Source organism: Somniosus microcephalus, chromosome 26, assembly GCF_052327205.1.
Source record: "Somniosus microcephalus isolate GS21.2 chromosome 26, FLI_Smic_1.0, whole genome shotgun sequence".
In the NCBI taxonomy this organism is placed as follows: Eukaryota; Metazoa; Chordata; class Chondrichthyes; order Squaliformes; family Somniosidae; genus Somniosus; species Somniosus microcephalus.
The window spans coordinates 54,801,510-54,825,196 of NC_141012.1; the positions used below are offsets into that span (position 1 = coordinate 54,801,510).

Genomic DNA, 23,687 nt, shown 5'->3' on the forward strand with positions numbered 1-23,687 from the left:
ATTCAGCCAATTATTTTTAGCTTTGATAATTGCTTTCCTTCAGCATTCTCCCCATCTCTCCTAAAGGCCCCACAGTAGCTGAGCAGGTCTCCATTGCCTCACTCAAATGGTTGAGCAAGGAAACGAGTGCATCAACCCCAACTTTAGAAGGGAAAGCACCACTTGATGATTTCCATTTCCCCGTCAAGCCATCCTAACTCTGCCAAATGGCAAAGTGGGGGGCAGTGTTGAAGTGTGAACCCATGCCCACGAGGCAGTGGATTGAGACTGCCCCAGGTGCCTCACATAGGACCTTCCCAGCCGGCAGACTCAGGAGACTTCCACGCCTATGGTCTGGGCTGAATTGGAACCCAGGCCCTAGAGGTGAAAGGTCAGTGTCTGACCCATAGCACCACCCAGTCCCCTCATGCTCACAGTTTTTAATTAATATTAATCTTTGAATTCTAACCAATTTTTCTCAACATGTTTCTCTTTGAATTCCAGCTGCTGGCTACAGATAGAGAATGGGTTTGTGTGGAGCTTCTTGGGCCCAGTCTATTTGATCATTTTGGTAATTATTTTTAAAATATAATTATTCGGATCTATGCTGTGTGACACTCGTCGCTGCCTCCTCACGAGCAGCAACACCAACTGTCTCATCCTAATCTCTCGCCGAGCTTCCCACTCAGCGCACCTGTTGGGAACTAATCTTGCCAGTCTCCTCTCATCCAACTTGCCCCTCCCAGTGCTGACCCTGTGGACGCTGGCAGTGGGGCAGCCATCATCGACCCTCTCCGCATCTCCCTCCAGAATGTCCGTTCACTTGCGAACAAGGCCCTTGCCATCCATGAGCTTATCGTGGATGATTGCATCGACATCATGGCCCTGACGGAAACTTGGTTGAGGGGTGATGACACCTTACCCTTAAATGAAGCCTCCCTGCCTGGCTATACCTTCCACCACTTGCCCCGCTCAGACCACCATGGTGGCAGTGTGGCTCTCATCACCAAATCACCCCTTGGTCTGTCGCCTTACTCCTCCGGCACTCTCTCCTCCTTTGAGCATCTCAACTTATTCCACCCCCTCACCTCTCATTTAAAATTCTTGTTCTCTACCACCCACCGAAGTACCACAAAATATTATCACTGAGATATCTTCACTGCTTTCCCCCCTCAGCCTCTGCACCGAACAACTTCTCATCCTCGGTGATTTCAATCTCCATCTCAAATCATCATGCTCTCTCTCCTCTGAGTTCACGAGCGTCCTATCCTCCCTTAATCCCTCCCTCCATGTAAACCCCCCAACCCATATTCACAGCCACCCCTCGACCTTGCCATCTCTCATGGCCCCGCTGATCCCAACGTGTCAATCGCAGATAAGGCCATCTCTGACCACTTCCTCGTATCGCTCTCCACCCACATCCCCCACATGCCGGTGTTTATGCTCAACTCGAGCCTCCTCCCGTCTTTCCTCATCTAAATCTATCAGCAGAACCCTCTATTCCATTTTCCCTCATATGCTTGTCCAGCCTCCCCTAAAATGCATCCATACTATTCGCTTCAACCACTCCCTGTGGTAGCGAGTTCCACATTCTCACCACTCTTTGAGTAAAGAAGTTTCTTCTGAATTCCCTATTGGATTTCTTGGTGACTATCTTATATTGATGGCCTCTAGTTATGCTCTTCCCCACAAGTGGAAACATTCTCTCTGTATCCACTCTATCAAAATCTTTCATAATTTTATAGACCTCTATGAGGTCACCCCTCAGTCTTTTTTCAAGAGAAAAGAGACCCAGCCTGTTCATCCTTTCCTGATATATATAACCTCGCAATTCTGGTATCATCCTTGTAAATCTTCTCTGCACCCTCTCCAGTGCCTCTATATCCTTTTTATAATATGGCGACCAGAACTGTGCGCAGTACTCCAAGTGTGGTCTAACCAAGGTTCGATACAGGTTTAGCATAACTTCCCTACTTTTCAATTCTATCCCTCTAGAAATAAACCCTAGTGCTTGGTTTGCTTTTTTTATGGCCTTGCTAAGCTGTGTCGCAACTTTTAGTGATTTGTGTATTTGTACTCCGAGATAGAAACATAGAAACATAGAAGATAGGAGCAGGAGTAGGCCATTCGGCCCCTCGAGCCTGCTCCGCCATTCAATGAGATCATGGCTGATTATCCAAGTTCAGTACCCTGTCCCTGCCTTCTCCCCATATCCCTTGATCCCTTTAGCCCTAAGGAATATATCTAACTCCTTCTTGAATATATTTAATGAATTGGCCTCAACTGCCTTCTGTTGTAGAGAATTCCACAGGTTCACCACTCTCTGGGTGAAGAAATTCCTCCTCATCTCTGTCCTAAATGGCTTACCCCTTATCCTTAGACTGTGACCCCTGTTTCTGGACTCCCCGGCCATTGGGAGCATCCTTCCTACATCTAGTCTGTCTAGTCCTGTTAGAATTTTATAAGTTTCAATGAGATCCCCTCTCATTCTTCTAAACTCCAGTGAGTATAAGCCCAATCGACCCAAACTCTCCTCATACGTCATTCCTGCCATCCCAGGTATCAGTCTGATGAATCTTCGCTGCACTCCCTCCATGGCAAGAACATCCTTCCTCAGATAAGGCGACCAAAACTGCACACAATACTCAAGATGTGGTCTCACCAAAGCCCTGTACAACTGCAGCAAGACATCCTTGTTCCTGTACTCGAACCCTCTTGCTACGAAGGCCAACATACCATTTGCCTTCTTAACCGCCTGCTGCACCTGCATGCTTACCTTCAGTGACTGGTGCACAAGGACACCCAGGTCTCGTTGCACTTCCCCTTCTCCCAATCTATTGCCGTTCAGATAATAATCTGCCTTCCTGTTTTTGCCACCAAAGTGGATAACCTCACATTTATCCACATTATACTGCATCTGCCATGCATCTGCCCAATTGCCCAACCTGTCCAAATCATCCTGCAGTTTCTCGACATCATCCTCACAGCACACGCGCCCACCCAACTTTGTGTCGTCTGCAAACTTGGAGATATTACATCTAGATCCCTAATATATATTGTGAATAGCTGGGGTCCCAGGACCGATCCCTGCGGTACCCCACTAGTTACTCGGAAAAAGACACGTTTCACAGAATCACAGAATCACAGAAACCCCACAGTGCAGATAGAGGCCATTTCGGCCCATCGAGCCTGCACCGACACATATCCCACCCAATCCCTGTAACCCCTACACCAACACATATCCCACCCTATCCCTGTAACCCCACGTATTTAATCCCCCTAACACTAAGGGTCAATTTATCATAGCCAATCAACCTAACCGCGCACATCTTTGGACTGTGGGAGGAAACCGGAGCACCCGGAGAAAACCCACGCAAACACGGGGAGAATGTGCAAACTCCACACAGACAGTCGCCCGAGGCTGGATTCGAACCCGGGTCTCTGGCGCTGTGAGGCAACAGTGCTAACCACTATGCCACCATATTCCAACTCTTTGCTTCCTGTCTGCCAACCAGTTCTCTATCCAAGTCAGTACCTTGCCCCCAATCCAATGTGCCTTAACTTTACACACTAATATCTTATGCGGGACCTTATCGAAAGCCTTCTGAAAGTCCAAATTCACCCCATCCACTGGTTCTCCCTTATCTATTTTACCAGTTACATCCTCAAAAAATTCCAGTAGATTAGTCAAGCACGATTTACCTTTTGTAAATCCATGTTGACTTTGTCTGATCCTGTCACTGTTTTCCAAGTGCGCTGCTATTACATCTTTTATAATGGACTCTAGCATTTTCCCCACTACCGATGTCAGGCTTACCGGTCTATAATTCCCCGTTTTCTCTCTACCACCTTTTTTGAATAGTGGGGTAACATTAGCTACCCTCCAATCCATGGGAACTGTTCCAGAGTCTATAGAATTTTGGAAGATGACCAGCAATGCATCTACTATTTCTACGGCCACTTCCTTAAGTACCCTAGGATGTAGATTATCAGGCCCTGGGGATTTATCGGCCTTCAATCCCGTCAATTTCCCTAACACCATTTCCCTACAAATACTGATTTCTTTCAGTTCCTCCCTCTCATTAGACCCTATGTTCCCCGACATCTCTGGGAGGTTATTTGTGTCCTCCTTTGTGAAGACAGAACCAAAGTATGTATTAAATTGGTCTGCCATTTCTTTGTTCCCCATTATAAATTCCCCTGATTCTGACTGCAAGGGACCTATGCTTGACTTCACCAATCTTTTTCTCTTCACATATCTATAGAAGCTTTTACAGTCATTTTTATGTTCCTTGCAAGCTTACTCTCATACTCTATTTTCCCCCTCTTAATTAAAGCCTTTGTCCTCCTTTGCTGAATTCTAAACTGCTCCCAATCCTCAGGTTTACTGCTTTTTCTGGCCAATTTATATGTCCTCTCCTTGGATCTTATGCAATCCCTAATTTCCCTTGTTAACCACGGTTGATTCACCTTTTTTGTTTTATTTTTATGCCAAACAGGGATGAACAAATTCTGTAGTTCATCCATGCAATCTTTAAATGTTTGCCATTGCCTATCCACCGTCAACCCTTTGAGTAACATTCCCCAATCAACCCTACCCAACTCGCGCCTCATACCATCGCAGTTTCCTTTATTTAAATTCAGGACCCTAGTCTCTGAGTCAAATACTTCACTCTCTATCTTAATGAAGAATTCTGTCATATTATGATCGCTCCACCCCAAGGGGCCTCGCACAACAAGATTGCTAATTATTCCTTTCTCATTACATAATACCCAGTCTAAGATGGACTGATCTCTAGTTGGTTCCTTGACATATTGGTCCAGGAAACCATCCTGTATACACTCCAGGAATTCTTCCTGCACAGTATTGTTACTAATTTGGTTAGCCCAATCTATATGGATCCCTTTGTTCCTCTACCCCACCTAGGCTTGCACCCTCCAAGTAATAAGTGACCTCCCTATTCTTCCTCCCAAAATGTAATACCTCACATTTATCTGTGTTGAACTTCATTTGTCAATTATATGCCCATTCTGCAAGTTTATTAATGTCCTCTTGTAATTTGTTGCAGTTCTCCTCGGTATTGACTATCTCTCCCAATTTGGGGACATCTGCAAATTTAGAAATTGTGTTTTTGATTCCAAAGTCTAATTCATTAATATAAATGGTGAACTACAGTGGTCCCAGCACTGATCCCTGTGGAACGCCACGACCCACCTTCTGCCACTGTGACTAGCTCCTACTCCCTGCTTTCTGTCCTGAAGCCAGCCAGCAATTCATTCTGCTACTTGTCCCCTGACTCCACATTCTCTGACCTTGTTCATCAGTCTATTATGGGGTACCTTATCGAAGGCCTTTTGAAAATCTAGATAAATTACATCTACTGCATTACCATTATCTACTCTCTCTGTTACCTCTTCAAAAAATTCAATGAGGTTGGTCAAGCAAGTATTTCCCTTTTGAAATCCATGCCGACTATTCATTACCATGTTTTTGGTTTCTAGATGTTCTTCTATTTTCTCTTTTAGTAGGGATTCCAATTTTTTTCCTACCACCGCTGTTAAGCTGACTGGTCTATAATTCCCTGGACATGTTCTATCTCCCTTCTTAAATATCGGTATTATGTTAGCTATCCGCCAGTCCTCTGACACTACACCTTTTTCTAACGAATTATTAAATATGTGTAGTAATGCCTCTGCTATCTCTTCCCTAGATTCTTTTAAAATGCTTGGATGCAATCCATCCGGACAAGGGTTTTATCATCTCTGAGTTTCATTAGCTTATTTAATATATCCCCTCTTTTTATTTTAAATGCACTTATCTCATTACTAGTCTCATCATCCAATGTCATGTCCACCTATTCTATCTCCCTGGTAAATACTGAAGCAAAATAATTATTTAATATTTTGCCAGCTCTCTATTGTTACTTGTGGTATTGTCCTGTCTATCCCTTAATGGCCCTGTTCCCATCCCAACCTTCCTTTATTTATTGATGTGCCTGTAAAATATTTTACTCTTTTTTGTTTTATGTTCCTTGATAATTTAATTTCATAGTTCCTCTTTGCCTTCCTAATTTTTTTTTGACTTCCTTCCTAATATCTTTGTGTTCTCCCTTATCATGCACTCCTCTGCTGTCTATGTACTTCATGTATGCCTCTTTCCTTACCCTCAATTGTTCCCTTATGGCTTTTTTCATCCATGGAGTCTCATTAGTGTTTAGTTTGTTCCTTCCTTTTAGTGGAATATATTGTTCCTGCACTCTGTTGAACACCATTTTAAATGTTTCCCATTGTCGTTCTACATTGTTGTTTGCCAATATTGTTGTCCATTTTATTTTCCCAAGTTCTATTCTCAGCCCCTCAAAATCAGCTTTTCTCCAATTTATTACCCTGGTTTTCATCATACTTATGCCCTTCTCAATTATCATCTTAAAGTGTAATATATTATGGTCACTATTGCCTAGATGTTCCCCTACTTTTACTAGATCCAATAGCGAATCCTCCCTTATTGGGCTTTTTACATATTGGGTTAGAAAGGAGTCCTGTACACATTGTAGGAACTCTATTCCCTTATCCCCTTTACCTACCTCTTCTGTCCAATTAATATCAGGGTAGTTGAAATCCCCCATGATTATTATTCTGTGTTTTTTACTGATTTCCCTAATTTGTCTGCATATTTCTTCCTCCACCTCCCTTCCACTATTAGTTGGTCTTTAGGCTACACCTATTAGTGCAATTGATCCTTTATTATCTTTTATCTCTATCCACATGGATTCTATTTTTGTCTTGCTGATAGCTGCGTCACTTTTTTCTACTGCCATTATGTTATCCCTAATAAGTACAGCTACTCCACCTCCCCTTTTTCCCTCGCTATCTTTTCTAAATATGTTATACCCTGCAATGTTTAATTCCCAGTCCTGATTTTTCTGTAGCCAAATCTCAGTAATCCCTACAATGTCTGGTTCCTTGCAATGCATGATCGCCTCCAGCTCCCCTGTTTTATTACGGACACTGTGTGTATTGCTGTACAGACAGTTTAACTCATTTTTATTAGGATTTCCTCTCACTTTATCTATCCTTGGCCCCCACCTATTTCTCATCTACATGCTACCCCTTGGCAACATCATCCGAAAACACAGCATCAGTTTCCACATGTACGCTGACGATCTCACCACCACTTTTCTCGACCCTTCCATGGTCTCTAAATTGTCAGACTACTTGTCCAACATCCAGTACTGGATGAGCAGAAATTTTATCCATTTAAATATTGGGAAGATCGAAGCCGTTGTTTTCGGTCCCCGCCACTAACTCCGTTCCCTCGCCACTGACTCCATCCCTCTCCCTAACATCTGTCTGAGGCTGAACCACACTGTTCGCAACCTTGGTGTCATATTTGACCCTGAATTGAGCTTCCGACCACATAACCAAGACAGCCTATTTAGGCAGCAAGCCATTAGAAAGGCAAATGGTATGCTGGCCTTCATTACAAGAGGATTTGAGTACAGGAGTAAAGAAGTCTTACTCCAATTATATAGGGCCTTGGTGAGACCACACCTGGAGTACTGTGTACAATTTTGGTCTCCTTACCTAAGGAAGGATATACTTGCCATAGAGGGAGTGCAACAAAGGTTCACGAGATTGATTCCTGGGATGGCGGGACTGTCGTATGAGAAGAGATTGAGTAAACTAGGCCTGTATTCTCTTGAATTTAGAAGAATGAGAGGGGATCTCATTGAAGCATACAAAATTATTACAGGGCTTGATAGGATGGATGCTGGGAGAATGTTTCCCTTGGCTGGGGAGTCTAGAACCAGGGGCCACAGCCTCCGGATAAAGGGTAGGCCATTCAGGACTGAGGTAAGAAGAAATTTCTTCACACAGAGGGTGGTGAATCTTTGGAATTCTCTACCCCAGAGGGCTGTGGAGGCTCAGTTATTGGGTATATTCAAAACAGAAGTCGTTAGATTTCTGACTAGTAAGGGCATCAAGGGATATGGCGATAGGGCCGGTGAATGGAGTTGAGGCAGAAGATCAGCCATGACCTCATTGAATGGCGGAGCAGGATTGAAGGGCCGAATGGCCTACTCCTGCTCCTATTTCTTATGCTCTTATCTTATGTTCTTATTTCCACCTCCATAACATCGCCCGTCTCCGCCCTTGCCTCAGTTCGTCTGCTGCAGAACCCCTCATCCATGCCTTTGTTACCTCTGGACTTGACTATTCCAACGCACTCCTGGTGGGCCTCCCACATTCTATCCTACGTAAGCTTGAGGTCATCCAAAATTCTGCTGCCCGTGTCCTAACTTGCACCAAGTCCCGTTCACACATCACCCCTGTGCTCACTGACCTACATTGGCTCCTGGTTAAGCAACGCCTCGATTTCAAAATTTTCATCCTTGTTTTCAAATCCCTCCATGGCCTTGCCCCTTCTTAGCTCCTCTAATTCTGACCTCTTGAACATTCCTGATTATAATCGCTCAACCATTGGTGGCCGTGCCTTCAGTTGTCTGGGCCCCAGGCTCCGAAATTCCCTCCCTAAACCTCTCCGCCTCACTACCTCTCTTTCCTCCTTCAAGCCGCTCCTTAAAACCTACCTCTTTGACCAAGCTTTTGGTCATCTGCCCTAATTTCTCCTTATGTGGCTCGGTGTCAAATTTTGTTGTCTTATGCCACTCCTGTGCAGCGCCTTGGGATGTTTTACCATGTTAAAGGCACTATATAAATACACGTGGTTGTTGTAATTGTTGTGTGGCTTACTGCAAACCTGATTACATTTTGCAACTAATTTGGCAAACAAAGAGCAAAGATTGCTACCCATCTTGATATACATTTATATTTCTGGCAGTTGATTTAACTATCTATCACTTGATAGACAGCTAAAGTATGGTGTCAGCTGTGGCTCATGCTTGAATCTGTGTTAGAAGGTTGTGGGTTCAAGTGCCACTCTAGAGACTTGAGCACAAAATTTAGGCTGACACTCCAGTGCAGTACTGAGAGACTGCTGCACTGTCAGAGGGGCAGCCTTACGGATGAGAAGTTAAACCAAGACGTCTGCCCTCTCAGGTGGACGTAAAAGATCCCATGGCATTATTATGATGAAGAGAGAGATAGAGGAGCAAATCTGCAGGGAAATCACAGGGAAATCACAGCGTATAAAATAGCCAAAAAAAGCGCCAGAGCGGAAGATTGGGAACAGTTTAAGATAGAGCAAAGGAGGGCAAAGGGCATGATCAAGAGGGGCAAAATAGCTTACGAAAACAAGCTGGCGGAAAATATAAAAACTAACTCCAAAAGCTTTTATAAATATATCAAAAGGAAAAGACTGGTGAAAACCAAAGTTGGTCCATTGCAGTCAGATACGGGGGAATATATAATGGGAAATAAGGAAATGGCAGATCAACTAAATGCATACTTTGGGTCAGTCTTTACGAAGGAAGACACAAAAAACCTCCCTGGGATATCGGGAAAAATAGGGACATTGGCAAAGGAGGAACTGACGCAAATCAATATCTCTAAGGATATGGTGTTAAGGAAGCTAAAGGGATTGAAGGTGGACAAATCCCCAGGGCCTGATAACATGCATCCTAGGGTACTGAAGGAGGTGGCCCTAGAGATAGCGGATGCACTAAGGATGATTTTTCAGAATTCATTAGACTCGGGAACAGTGCCGATGGATTGGAGGGTAGCTAACGTTACCCCACTATTCAAAAAGGGGGGTAGGGAAAAAGCAGGTAATTACAGACCTGTAAGCCTTACATCAGTTGTGGGCAAAATGCTGGAGTCCATCATTAAGGATGAAATAGCGGAGCACTTAGCAAATGGGGACAGGATAGGACAGAGTCAACATGGATTTACAAAGGGTAAATCGTGCTTGACTAATCTATTGGAATTTTTTGAGGGAGTAACTGGTAGAATAGATGGGGGAGAGCCAGTAGATGTGGTGTACCTGGACTTCCAAAAGGCCTTCGATAAGGTCCCACATAAAAGATTAGCATGGAAAATTGAGGCTCATGGGATAAAGGGGAAAGTTTTGGCGTGGATAGGGAACTGGCTGTCAGATAGAAAACAGAGAGTTGGAATAAACGGCTCATTTTCTGAATGGCAGGCAGTAACAAGTGGGGTACCACAGGGATCTGTCCTGGGCCCCCAGCTGTTCACAATTTACATTAATGACCTGGATCAGGGAGTCGGATGCAGCATTTCCAAATTTGCAGACGACACTAAACTAGGAGGTGGGGTGGGCTCAGAGGAAGAGACCAGGAAGCTCCAGAGCGATTTGGACAGACTGGGCGATTGGGCGGATAAATGGCAGATGCACTATAATGTGGACAAGTGCGAAGTTATCCACCTTGGGTGCAGGAACGGGAGGGCAAATTATTATTTAAATGGCAATAGATTGGGAGAGGGGGAAGTACAGAGAGACCTGGGTGTTCTTGTACACCAGTCACTGAAGGCGAGCATGCAGGTGCAACAGGCGGTCAAGAAGGCAAACGGTATGCTGGCCTTCATAGCAAAAGGGTTAGAATACAGGAACAGGGATACCTTGCTGCAGCTGTACAGGGCACTGGTGAGACCACACCTCGAGTACTGTGTACAGTTTTGGTCGCCTCATCTGAGGAAGGATGTTCTTGCCATGGAGGGGGTGCAGCGGCGATTCACCAGGCTGATACCAGGAATGGCGGGAATGACCTATGAGGAGAGACTATGTAGTTTAGGGATGTACACACTGGAGTTTAGAAGATTGAGAGGGGACCTCATAGAAGTGTATAAAATTCTGACAGGTCTAGACAGACTGGATGCAGAAGGAATGTTTCCCTTGGCGGGTGAGAACAGAACTAGAGGACATAATTTAAGGATAAGGGCTAAACCATTTAGGACAGAGATGAGGGGGAATTTCTTCACTCAGAGAGTGGTGAACCTGTGGAACTCATTGCCACAGAGGGCAGTGTACGCCAGCTCATTAAATATATTTAAGAGGGAATTAGATATATTTCTACGGGCAAAAGGGGTTAAGGGTTACGGAGAGAAGGCGGGGACGGGATACTGAATTAAAGGATCAGCCATGATCTCATTAAATGGCGGAGCAGGCACGAAGGGCCGAATGGCCTACTCCTGCTCCTATCTTCTATGTATCTATGTATATGCAAGAACTATAGAGTGGTGATATTGGGGGACTTTAATTACCTTATTGATTGGGATAATGTTAGAGTAAAGGGAAAGGAGGGGGAGGAATTTTTGAAATGTGTTCAGGAGAACTTCCTTGACCAATATGTTCTCAGCCCAACTAGGAAGGAGGCATTGTTGGATCTGGTGCTGGGGAATGAGGTGGGCCAGGTCGACCAAGTGTCTGTGGGAGAACACTTAGGTACGAGTGATCATCGTATCATAAGATTTAGATTAGCAATGGAGAGGAGCAAGGAACAATCTAGAGTGGAACTTCTAAACTGGAATAGGGCTAACTTCAATGGGATGCGAACGGATCTAGCCAGAGTAAAATGGAACCAAGGACTGACAGGAAAAACTGTAACAGAACAATGGGTGATCTTTAAGGAGGAGATGTTCCAAGTACAGGCTAGGTACATTCCAACAAGAGGGAAGAGTAAGGGAACCAAAGCCAGGGCTCCTTGGATGACGAGGGAGATAGAGAAGATGATGAAACAAAAAAAGAGGGTGTATGATGCATGTCAGGTGAATTCTTCAAGGGAGAACCAGACCAAATACAGTAAGTTGAAGGGGAAGTTAAGAGTGACTGGCAAAGAGAGAATATGAGAATAGAATGGCAGTTAACATAAAAGGGAACCCAAAAATCTTCTACCGGCATGTAAACAGTAAGCGGGTAGTAAGAGGCGGGGTGGGGCCTATTAGGGACAAAGAAGGTGATATATGCTTAGAGGCGCAGGGCAAGGCTAGAATACTCAATGAGTACTTTGTATTGGTGTTTACTAAGGAAGAGGATGCTGACAAAATATCGGTAGAAGCGGAAATGGTAGAAGCAATGGAAGGGGTGAAAATTGATCGACAGGATATACTAGAAAGGCTGGAAATGCTTAGAGTGGATAAGTCGTCTGGTCCAGATGGCTTGCATCCCAGGTTGCTAAGCGAATTGGGGGAGGAGATAGCGGGAGGGCTTTTCATTATTTTCCAATCTTCCCTAGATGCGGGGGAGGTGCCTGAGGATTGGAATGTGGGAAATGTGACACCATTGCTCAAGAAAGGGTGTAAGGACAATCCTAGTAACTACAGGCCAGTCAGGTTAACATCAGTGGTGGGTAAGGTTTTAGAAACAATAATCAGGGAAAAAATTAACAGGTACTTGGAAAGGTTTAAGTTAATTAAGCAGAGCCAGCACGGATTTGACTAATCTAATTGAATTTTTTGATTAAGTAACAGAAAAGGTTGATGAAGGGAATGCAGTGGATGTTGTCTACATGGATTTTAACACATGGATTTCTACAAACTGAAGGCGTTTGACAAAGTACCACATAGAAGGCTGGTTAACAAAATTTGAGGCTCATGGAATAGGTGGGTCAGTGGCAGCTTGGATAAGGAATTGGCTTAAGGACAGAAAACAGTGAGTCGTGGTAAATGGCTGCTTTTCAGACTGGAGGATGGTAGACAGTGGTGTTCCCCAAGGGTCAGTGCTGGGGCCACTGCTTTTTTTGATATATATTAATGACCTGGATATTGGAATACAGAGTAGAATTTCTAAATTTGCTGATGACACCAAACTTGGTGGTGTGGCAAACAGTGATGATAATACCAATCGACTGTAACAGGACATTGAAAGGCTAGCAGAATGGGCAGACAAGTGACAGATGGAATTTAATAGAGAAGTGTGAGGTGATGCATTTTGGCAGAAGGAACAGGGAGAGGCAATATACACTTAATGGCACAGTTTTAAAGAGTGTGCAGGGACAGAGGGACCTGGGAGTCAATGTGCATAGGTCCTTGAAGGTGGCGGGACATAGTGAGAGAGTGGTTAGCAAAGCATATGGGATCTTGGGCTTCATAAATCGAGGTATTGAGTACAAAAGTAGAGAAGTTATGCTGAACCTTTATAAAGCGCTGGTTAGGCCATGACTAGCATATTGCGTCTTAGGGCGCTAACTGGAGGCGCAAAGCAACCGAATTTTCCCCCCTAAGAGCAGGGCAGTTATCCCTGGTGTCCTGGGGCCAATATTTATCCCTCAACCAACATCACTAAAACAGAAAAACAGATTATCTGGTCACTATTGCTGTTTGTGGGACCTTGCTGTGTGCAAATTAGCTGCTGTGGTCCCTACATTACAACAGTGATTACACTTCAAAAGTACTTAATTGGCTGTAAAGCGCTTTGGGATGTCCTGAGGTCATGAATTTTTTTTCTCTCTTTGATTTAGGATTTACAATCTTCCCTTAATTCAAAGTTGCTTAATGTTTAGTTTTCCTTAAAATTCTGGCCTCTTGAACATTTCTGATTTTAATCGCTTCACCATTGGTGGTCGTGCCTTCAGCTGCCTGGGTCCTAAGCAATCCCCTCCCTAAACCTCTCGGCCTCTCCACCTCTCTTTCCTCCTTTAAGACTTTCCTTAAAACCTCCCTCTTTGACCAGCTGCCATTTGCCATAATATCTCCTGACGTGGTTCGGTGTCAAGTTTTGTTTGATAACGCTCCTGTGAAGCACCTTGGGACGTTTTATTACGTTAAAGGCGTTACATAAATACAAGTTGTTGTTGTTGTTCTTATAGCATTTTCCAAACCTCCTGGCCCATGAAATCCAAACAGAGCAAACCAATCAGTAATAAATCTAAGCAGAGGCTGAGCTGAGTTGCCCGGGGTTCATAGGGTCAATTACCAAAGATCAAGGGCTGTAGTTCAGACTCCTCTGACTTTGCTCGAGTGCGTTGCCTTATTCATGATGACAAAGTCTAAAATGTCAAATAATCCGACAGGTCAATACATTTCTGTTCACGACGACTCTCTACACATTGAATGAAGAACTTGCTAATCGTGATGTGAAAGTGTCGAAAATTAAAAACACAAGGTAAGCTCACGAGTGGGAGTCCAGAACAAAGATGGCATAACCTTGAAATTACAGCTAGGCCATTTAGGGGTGATGTCAGGAAGTAAATCTTCACACAAGGGGTAGAGGAAATCTGGAACTCTCCCCCAAAAAACTGTGGAGGCTGGGGCTCAATTGAAAATGTCAAAACTGAGATTGATAGATTTTTGTTGGGTAAGGTTATTCAGGGATATGGATCCAAGGCGGGTAGATGGAGCTAAGATACAATCAGCCGTGATCTACTTAAATGGCGGAACAGGCTCGAGGGGTTGAATGGCCTCCACCTGTTCCTATGTTCCACCATATAATTCAAGTGAAGTTTAACCAAAATAACTTTACATAACCCATGTAACAAGCTTATATATTCATATACAAAAGCAAAATACTGCAGATGCTGGAAATCTGAAATAATAACAGAAAATGCTGGAAATACTCAGCAGGTCAGGCAGTATCTGTGGAGAGAGAAACAGAGTTAACGTTTCAGGTCGATGACCTTTCATCAGAACTGGAAAAAGCTGGAGATGGAACAGGTTTTTAAGCAAGTGTAGGGGCGGGGAAAGGGGGGAGGGGAGGAAAGAACAAAAGGGAAGGCGGGAGAGATTGTGAGACATTAAGAGGTATTCACGGCAAAAGGAGATGGTAATGGGCCAGGTTAAGAAACAAAGGATGGCTCTAGATAAAGTGTAAATTGCGCGGGTAGAATGAAAGGCAGCTGCCCTGTGGGGGAGAGAGAGAAAAAAAAATAATAGATGAAATAAATGGAAAAAAAGAATAGGGGCCGAGGTTATGGTCTGAAATTGTTGAACTCGATGTTGAGTCCAGAAAGCTGTAAAGTGCCTAATCGAAAGATGAGGTGCTGTTCCTCGAGCTTACGTTGAGCTTCATTGGAACAGTGTAAGAGGCCGATGACGGTGAGGTCTGAGTGGGAGTGAAGTGGAGAATTAAAGTGACAGGTGACCGGAAGCTCGGGATCCCCCTTGCAGGTAGCATTGCTCTGAATATGTGAAATTACAGTTATACTGCAATTAATGATCATTTTTCTTGGAGGGGGTAATTAATTGGTGTTTCTTTGGGGCCAAGTTAGCTCCAAGGTGACATATTAATAATGGGGCAATCAGAGCTAAATCTCTAGGACCATAGGAAGAGAAGGAGGCCATTCAGCCCCTCAAGTCTGCTCCACCATTCAATTAGATCATGGCTGATCTACACCTCAACCCCATTTACCTGCCTTAGCTCCATCTCTTGATATACTTAACCAATGAAAATCTATCGATGTCAGTCTTGAAAGCTCCAATTATCCCAACAGCCACAGGCTTTTGGGGCGAGAGTTCCAGATATCTACAACTCTGTAATTGGCAAGCTGATTGCTGAGCCAGAGAGATCCGCAGTACTCCAGGGCACCGTGTGACTGACCAGTCGGCCTGGCTTACTGATCAGCCAGCTAGTTGACTATTGAAGGCACCCTCACTGAATCTGTCCTCTCCCAAATGCACAAATTTTACAAATCAATTCTTGCAAAGGAAGGTGAAAGTGGACCCAGAGGAGGTAATGGAACAGACGCTGCTGAAAGTATTAGTCCAGAGGAAACTGTAATGGGACAAACCACCAGGCTCCAGATGGTATCACCCAGAATACTGAGGGAGGAGAGAATGGAGTCACCAACTATAGATTTTCCAAAAAATCTTTGGAAATAGGAATTGTGACATAGGACTGGAGAGTAGGAATGTAATAGCCCTGTTTAAAAAGTGGAAAGGGGCAAGCCAACTAATTATAGTCTTACAAAAAAGAGAAAATACTGCGGATGCTGGAAATCTGAAATAAAAACAGAAAATGCTGGAAATACTCAGCAGGTCAGGCAGCATCTGAGGAGAGAGAAACAGAGTTAACGTTTCAGGTCAATGACCCTTCGTCAGAACTGGAAAAAGTTGGAGATGGAACAGGTTTTTAAGTAAGTGTAGGGGCAGGGAGAGGGGGGAGGGGAGGAAAGAACAAAAGGGAAGGTCTGTGATAGGGTGGAAGGCAGGAGAGATTGAGAGACATTAAGAGATGGTGCGAGGCAAAAGGAGATGGTAATGGAGAAACAAAACTAATTATAGCCTTACTTTGGTTGTGGGTAAGTTTCTGGAGATAATGAAACTGGTGACAGTTGGCATGGATTTATAACGGGTGGGTGATACTTGATTAAACTAATTGAATATTTTGAGGAAATCAGTGTATAGATTTCATTGACAGTACTATCAAGCAGCACTTACGCACCTATAACCTGCTCACTGATGCCCAGTTTGGGTTCCGCCAAGACCACTCTGCTCCTGACCTCATTACAGCCTTGGTATGGACAAAGGAGCTGAATTCCAGAGGTGAGGTGAGAGTGACTGCCCCTGACATCAAGGCAGCATTTGACCGAGTGTGGCATCAAGGAGCCCTAGTAAAACTGAAGTCAATGGGAATCGGGGGGAAAACTCTCCACTGGCTGGAGTCATACTGAGCGCAAAGAAAGATGGTTGTGGTGATTGGAGGTCAATCATCACAGCCCCAGGACATCGCTGCAGGAGTTCCTCAGGGCAGTGTCTTAGGCCCAACCATCTTCAGCTACTTCATCAATGACCTTCCCTCCAACATAAGGTCAGAAATGGGGATGTTTGCTGATGACTGCACAGTCTTCAGTGCCATTCACAACTCCTCAGATAATGAAGCAGTCCATGCCCGCATGCAACAAGACCTGGACGACGTTCAGGGTTGGGCTGATAAGTGGCAGGTAACATTCGTGCCACAGAAGTGCCATTCAATGACTATTTCCAACAAGCGAGAGTCTAACCACCTCCCCTTGACATTCAATGGCATTACCACCGCCGAATCCCCCACCATCAACATCCTGGGGGTCACCATTGACCAGAAACTTAACTGGACCAGCCACATAAATACTGTGGCAACAAGAGCAGGTCAGAGGCTAGGTATTCTGCGGTGAGTGTCTCGCCTCCTGACTCCCCAAAACCTTTCTACCATCTACAAGGCACAAGTAAGGGGTGTGACAGAATACTCTCCACTTGCCTGGATGAGTGCAGCTCTAACAACACTCAAGAAGCTCGACACCATCCAGGACAAAGCAGCCCGCTTGATTGGCACCCCATCTACCACCTTAAACATTCACTCCCTCCACCACCGGCGCACCGTGGCTGCAGTGTGTACCATCTACAAGATGCACTGCAGCAACTTGCCAAGGCTTCTTCGGCAGCACCTCCCAAACCCGCGACCTCTACCACCTTGAAGGACAAGGGCAGCAGGCGCATGGGAACACCACCACCTCCAAGTTCCCCTCCAAGTCACACATCACCCTGACTTAGAAGTATATCGTCGTTCCTTCATCGCCGCTGGGTCAAAATCCTGGAACTCCCTCCCTAACAGCACTGTGGGAGTACCTTCACCACACGGACTGCAGCGGTTCAAGAAGGCGGCTCACCACCACCTTCTCGAGGGCAATTAGGGATGGGCAATAAATTCTGGCCTTGCCAGCGATGCCCACATTCCATAACAAATTAAAAAAAATAAAGGGGCTGTGGTGGATGGTGTATATATGGATTTTCAGAAGGTGTTTGATGAGGTCAACAAGAGACCAATTTCTACTTCAAAGTCTCGTTCACCTGTTATGTTAGCGGAGGCATTAGAAAGAAGAAAGAGTTTACACAGCGTCTTATCACATCTGTCAGGAATATCCCAAAGCAATGCAATTGTTTCTGAGGTGCGTGCACATGGCCAGTAAGTTGTTTATTTTCAGTTGATAGTGATTCCACAATAATATTATAGAGTGTGATTTCCAGACTATTTCACTTAGGTATAATAGACAAACTAGTTCTCAGGCACTGGTTTAGCGAATAAATATGTTTCTGTTGGCAACATATCTAACGATAGTTTTCTCCTCATTGCAGGATGCTGACGTTTAAAGCCATTGCACAGCTGTTTATCCTGGGCTGCACCTGGATCCTTGGGTTGTTCCACTTTCAGGAGGAAACCGTGGTGATGGCCTATTTATTCACCATCGTCAACAGCTTCCAGGGCATGTTTATCTTCATCATCCTCTGTGTGTTAAATCCCAAGGCATGTGCTATTGTTTTATTAATGTTTAAGTTGGAACGGAATAAATTGCAACTTGTTAGGAACATTCAGCCCTTCGAGCCTGTTCCACCATCCAATTAGACCATGGCTGATCTGTATCTTAACTCCATTTACCCGCCTTGGTTCCATAACCCTTAAAACGCTCACCTAACAAAAATCAATCAAGCTCATTCTTCAAATTTTCAGTTGACCCCCAGACTCAATAGTTTTTGCGGGAGCAAGTTCCAGATTTCAACTCCCCTTTGTGTGAAGAAATGTTTCCTGACATCACCTCTGAATGGCCCGGCTCTAATTTTAAGGTTATGCCCCCTTGTCCTGGACTCCCCCCACCAGATGAAATAGTTTTTCTCTATCTACCCTATCAAACCCTTTAATCAACTTAAATACCTCGGTTAGATCACCCCTTAATCTCTATTCAAGGGAATACAAGCCTAGTCTAAGCAACCTGCCCTCATAATTTAACCCTTTCAGCCCCGGTATTAATCTGGTGAATCTTCGCTGCTCCCCCTCCAAGGCCAATAAATCCTTCCTGAGGTGCGGGGCCCAGAACTGAACACAGTGTCCAGATAGGGTCTGACCAGAGCGTTATACAACTGGTTCTGGTCAAAGTTCCTGGCCAGTGAATTTCTGTCGAACTGCAGTATCTCGGGGCAATGCTGATGGCCCTTCAAACTTGCCTTGTTGATGGGAGATGGAGGAGTAGAGCTTTCACTGGGGCAGGGATTCTGCCCACTCAGCTCCAGGTAACCCTGCAAGCCAGGAGCCTCGTGTGTCAGCCGTGACTCAATGGGTACCACTCACTCTCTGAGTCAGGAGGTTGTGGGTTCAAGCCCCACTTCAGAGACTTGAGCACATAATCTAGGCTGATGCTTCAGTGCAGTACTGAGGGAGTGCTGCCCTGTCAGAAGTGCCGTCTTTCAGATGAGATTTAAACTGAGGCCTTGCTGTATAAATGCAAGTTCTTTTTCTTTCTCTCGTGTCCGCCTAGATTACCGGCTCAAGTCCTGGAGTGTGACGTGAGTTTGGGTCAGTCCCAACTCAGACCCTAGTGATACTGGACCACAAACGCAAAATGCCTGCAATTGGCCAGAAATTGGCCCTAAACTTATGGCGATGCTGGTGGAAAGAGACCAATTCACCCTGGTATTCCTTTATGGTAGAGGTTGATGCATTGTAGGCTGAACTTTAGTTTGTGTGCTGTGTTTTACTGGCGATCAAAAAGTTAAAAGTCTGAAAACCAATTGATTCTCAGTGAATCACCAGCAACTATTCTCGTATCTAGTTTTCTAAACCACACATAATGCTTTTTATAATAAATAACTTAATTTATGAGCATAGTATTAGAAGGTTAGAGTCTTAATAGGAAGACGTGGAAGATCTGCATTTATATAGCGCCTTTCTTGGCCACCGAATGTCCCAAAGCGCTTTACAGCCAATGCAGTGATTTTGAAGTGTAGTCGCGGCTGTAATGCACTGTAATCTAGTCCAGTTAATTTACTGTAGTGCAGTCCAGTTAATTTACGACATTCAGGTGCGATATTTGATAAGTTTTTTTTTAAAACCTTCTCTTAAGATAAGGGCTGAATACCAGAAGTGGATTTTCCCCGTCTGCAAGACCAGGAAGAGATTATTTGAATCTGAATCCACTAAAGTGCCGTTAACTGTCACATCGGTAAGTGTGCTTATATCTTCGGCAGCACCTCCCAAACCCGTGACCTCTTCCACCTAGAAGGACAAGGGCAGCAGGCACCACCTCCAAGTTCCCCTGCAAGTCACACATCATCCCAAGTTGGAAATATATCGGCCGTTCCTTCATCGTCGCTGGGTCAAAAATCCTGGCACTCCCCCCCCGAACAGCACCGTGGGAGCACCATCACCACACGGACTGCAGCGGTTCAAGAAGGCGGCTCACCACCACCTTCACAAGGGCAATTAGGGATGGGCAATAAATGCTGGGCCTTGCCAGCGACGCCCACATTGCAAGATGAATTTAAAAGCATTTGTTCCCTGTTATGTTCCCTTTATGTGACACATCTGGGGTTGGTGTGAAGCAGTCGTCACATCGACACAAGGGGCACTAAATAACTGCAGTTTCCCAGTAACATAGTGGAGTGAAACACATTTCCTTTAGTGGAGTGAAAACTCTTGAACTAAGCACTTCTGCAGCACTTCAACTTCACACCAATTGCTGTGTAAGAACATAAGAACATAAGAAATAGGAGCAGGAGTAGGCCAATCGGCCCCTCGAGCCTGCTCCGCCATTCAATAAGATCATGGCTGATCTGATCCTAACCGCCAATCCACTATCACAGAACCATCTCCTGAATCTAACAGAATTAGACACACGAAATAGGAGCAGGATCAGGCTACATGGCCCCTGGGCCCGCTCCGCTACCCACAGGGCCATGTCCGATCCGAACCTAGACTCATGTCCAAATTCCTGCCCGCTCCCCGTAACCCTTAATTCCCTTTCTAGGAAACTATCTATTTCTGTTTTAAATTTATGTAATGATGTAGCTTCTACAGCTTTTTGGGGCAGCATATTCCATGGACCTACCACCCTCTGAGTGAAGTAGTTCCTCCTCATCAAAGTTTTGAAAGAGCAGCCCCTTATTCTAAGACTATGCCCCCTAGTTCTAGTTTCACCCATCATCGGGAACATCCTCCCCGCATCCACCCGATCCAACCCCTTCACAATCTTATATGTTTCAATAAGATCGCCTCTCATTCTCCTGAACTCCAATGAGTAGAGTCCCAATCTACTCAACCTCTCCTCATATGTCCATCCCCTCATCCCCGGGATTAACCGAGTGAACCTTCTTTGTACTGACTCGAGAGCAAGTATGTCCTTTCTTAAGTATGGACACCAAAACTGTACGCAGTATTCCAGGTGCGGTCTCACCAATACCTTGTACAACTGAAGCAATACCTCCCTATTTTTATATTCTATCCCCCTAGCAATGAAAGCCAACATTCCATTGGCCTTCTTAATCACTTGCTGCACCTGCATACTAACCTTTTGAGTTTCGTGCACCAGGACCCCCAGATCCCTTTGCACTTCAGTACTTTCCAGTTTCTTGCCATTAAGATAATAACTTGCTCTACGATTTTTCCTGCCAAAGTGCATAACCTCACACTTTCCAGTATTGTATTCCATCTGCCAAATCTCTGCCCACTTACTTAGCCTTGCAGGTTTTTTATGTCCTCCTCACTACTTTCCCTCCCATCTTAGTATCATCTGCAAACTTTGATATGTTGCACTCGGTCCCCTCCTCCAAATCGTTAATATAGATTGTAAAGAGTTGGGGACCCAGCACTGACCCCTGTGGAACACCACTAGTTACTGATTGCCAGTCTGAGAATGAACCATTTATCCCAACTCTCTGCCTTCTGTTAGATAGCCAATCCTCTATCCATGCCAGAATATTACCCCCAATCTCGTGATTTTTTATCTTAAGCAATAATCTTTTGTGTGGCACCTTGTCAAATGCCTTTTGGAAGTCTAAATACACTACGTCCACTGGTTCCCCTTTATCCACCCTATATGTTACTTCCTCAAAGAACTCCAGCAAATTTGTCAAACATGACTTCCCCTTCATAAAACCATGCTGACTTTGTCCTATTAAATTATGATTATCCAAATGTCCTGTTACTGTCTCCTTAATAATGGACTCCAAAATTTTACCTACCACAGATGTTAGGCTAACTGGTCTATAGTTTCCAGCCTTCTGTCTACTGCCCTTTTTAAATAAGGGTGTTACATTAGCAGTTTTCCAGTCTGCCGGGACCTTTGCTGAGTCCAGGGAGTTTTGGAAAATTATTACCAATGCATCCACAATCCCTACCGTCACTTCCCTCAAGACCCTAAGATGTAAGCCATCAGGTCCAGGTGATTTATCCGCCTTGAGTCCCATTATTTTACCGAGTGCCACTTCCTTAGTGATTTTGATCGTGTTTAGCTCCTCCCCCCCTTTAGCCCCCTGTTTGTCCAGTGTTGGGATATTCTTAGTGCCTTCTACTGTAAAGACTGATATAAATATTCATTCAGTGTTTTTGCCATCTCCATATTTCCCACCATTAATTTCCTGGTCTCATCCTCTAAGGGACCAACATTTACTTTAGCCACCCTTTTTCTTTTTATATAACTATAAAAACTCTTACTATCTGTTTTTATATTTTTTGCTAATTTACTTCCATAATCTATCTTCCCTTTCTTAATCAATCTTTTTGTTATTTTTTGCTGTCTTTTAAAGTTTTCCCAATCCTCTATCCTCCCACTAGATTTGGCTACCTTATATGCCCTTGTTTTTAGTCGAATACTATCCTTAATTTCTTTACTTAGCCACGGATGGCTGTCTTTTCTTTCGCCCCTGGTGCGAAGCTCAGTTTTTAAGGCCATCCACGGAACTTAGAAAAGAATCAATGGGATAGTTAGCTTTTAATTCCTTTATAACTTTCCCTGCCGGTTAGGACAATGGCATGTGTTTAAGTACAAATTCACAGAGCTGTGTGTGTTTAACAATTCATATAGTGAGCTCTGCATGAACACTGAATGTATAAGTACACACAAACACTGCGCTTGAATATGCACAGCACTGTGTGTGCGCTTCAATATGCTGTCACAGAGCTCTGCGTGTGTTTAAGTTTGTGTGGTATCTTGAAGTGGCCATAGATGGAGACGGACACCGGTTAACTCCTTAACATGGTTTAATCAACCCTTGCACATAAAAGCTTCTGCCATGAGGCAGCATACACAAAGAGTACAACAGTACAGATCAGACTTAACTCAGGAGAGCAATTGCCACAGCACCACCTGGTGGACCAGGTTACTCATAACCTCCCAGGTTACTACACTCCTCCCCCCTTAAGATTGCCGTATGCAATTCTTAAACAATAACCCTTACTAGGTACTACGCTTAATTAACCAGTATGCTCTAACCATGGTTAACCCCTGACTAATTTAACAGGTTTGTATAAGTCTTTCTGGTTGCTTGCGAATCCTTTGTGAATGTCTTAATTCCACTTGTGGTGGATTCTCAGATTCACTCGCACTTGAGATTGGAGTAGTCTCTGATGTTGGTTTTACTCTGTCCTGCTGTGGCCTGGCAGTACCAGTGTCCACTGGCACCTTATAAGCCATGCTGGGTCCTGGAACAGCCTCCTCTACTGCCCTTTGTTCCATCTGAGGCAGTTCCCCCTGCTGCCGGCTGAAAAGCTGATCCACATGCCGACAAACCCCTCGACCATCCCCTAGTAACACGGAGTACGACACAGGTCCTGTAATGTCCTGGATTAGTCCTGGTATCCATTTAGGTCCATAACCGAAGTTCCGGGTGTACACCGAGTCCCCTATGGCGAAATGGCGAGCTTTAGTATGTTTGTCATGGTACGCTTTTTGGTTTGTTTGTTTTGTCTCAACCTTGCTTTTGAGATCTGGATGTATCAGGTCTAACGTGCACCGCAACTTTCTCCCCATCATCAACTCAGCCGGAGAAAGCCCCGTGGTAGCTTGGGGTGTTATACGATAACTAAACAAGGCTCTATTGAGCTTGGTCTCCAG

General features: G+C 44.6%; 1 protein-coding gene across 3 annotated transcripts in view; it reads left to right on the forward strand.

Moving 5' to 3' along the window:
* Positions 1-23,687, forward strand: part of LOC147100465 (adhesion G protein-coupled receptor E3-like) — a 115,528-nt gene that overhangs the window by 86,700 nt on the left and 5,141 nt on the right. For 2 of the 3 annotated variants that reach the window (XM_085968209.1, XM_085968211.1), the window contains 4 exons: positions 484-550; positions 13,908-13,999; positions 17,941-18,109; positions 19,701-19,856. In XM_085968209.1, the coding sequence (XP_085824335.1) occupies positions 484-550; positions 13,908-13,999; positions 17,941-18,109; positions 19,701-19,856 (484 nt within the window). Of the gene's footprint in view, positions 1-483; positions 551-13,907; positions 14,000-17,940; positions 18,110-19,700; positions 19,857-23,687 lie in introns of those variants that run through there. The other variant, XM_085968210.1, reaches the window with a different exon arrangement.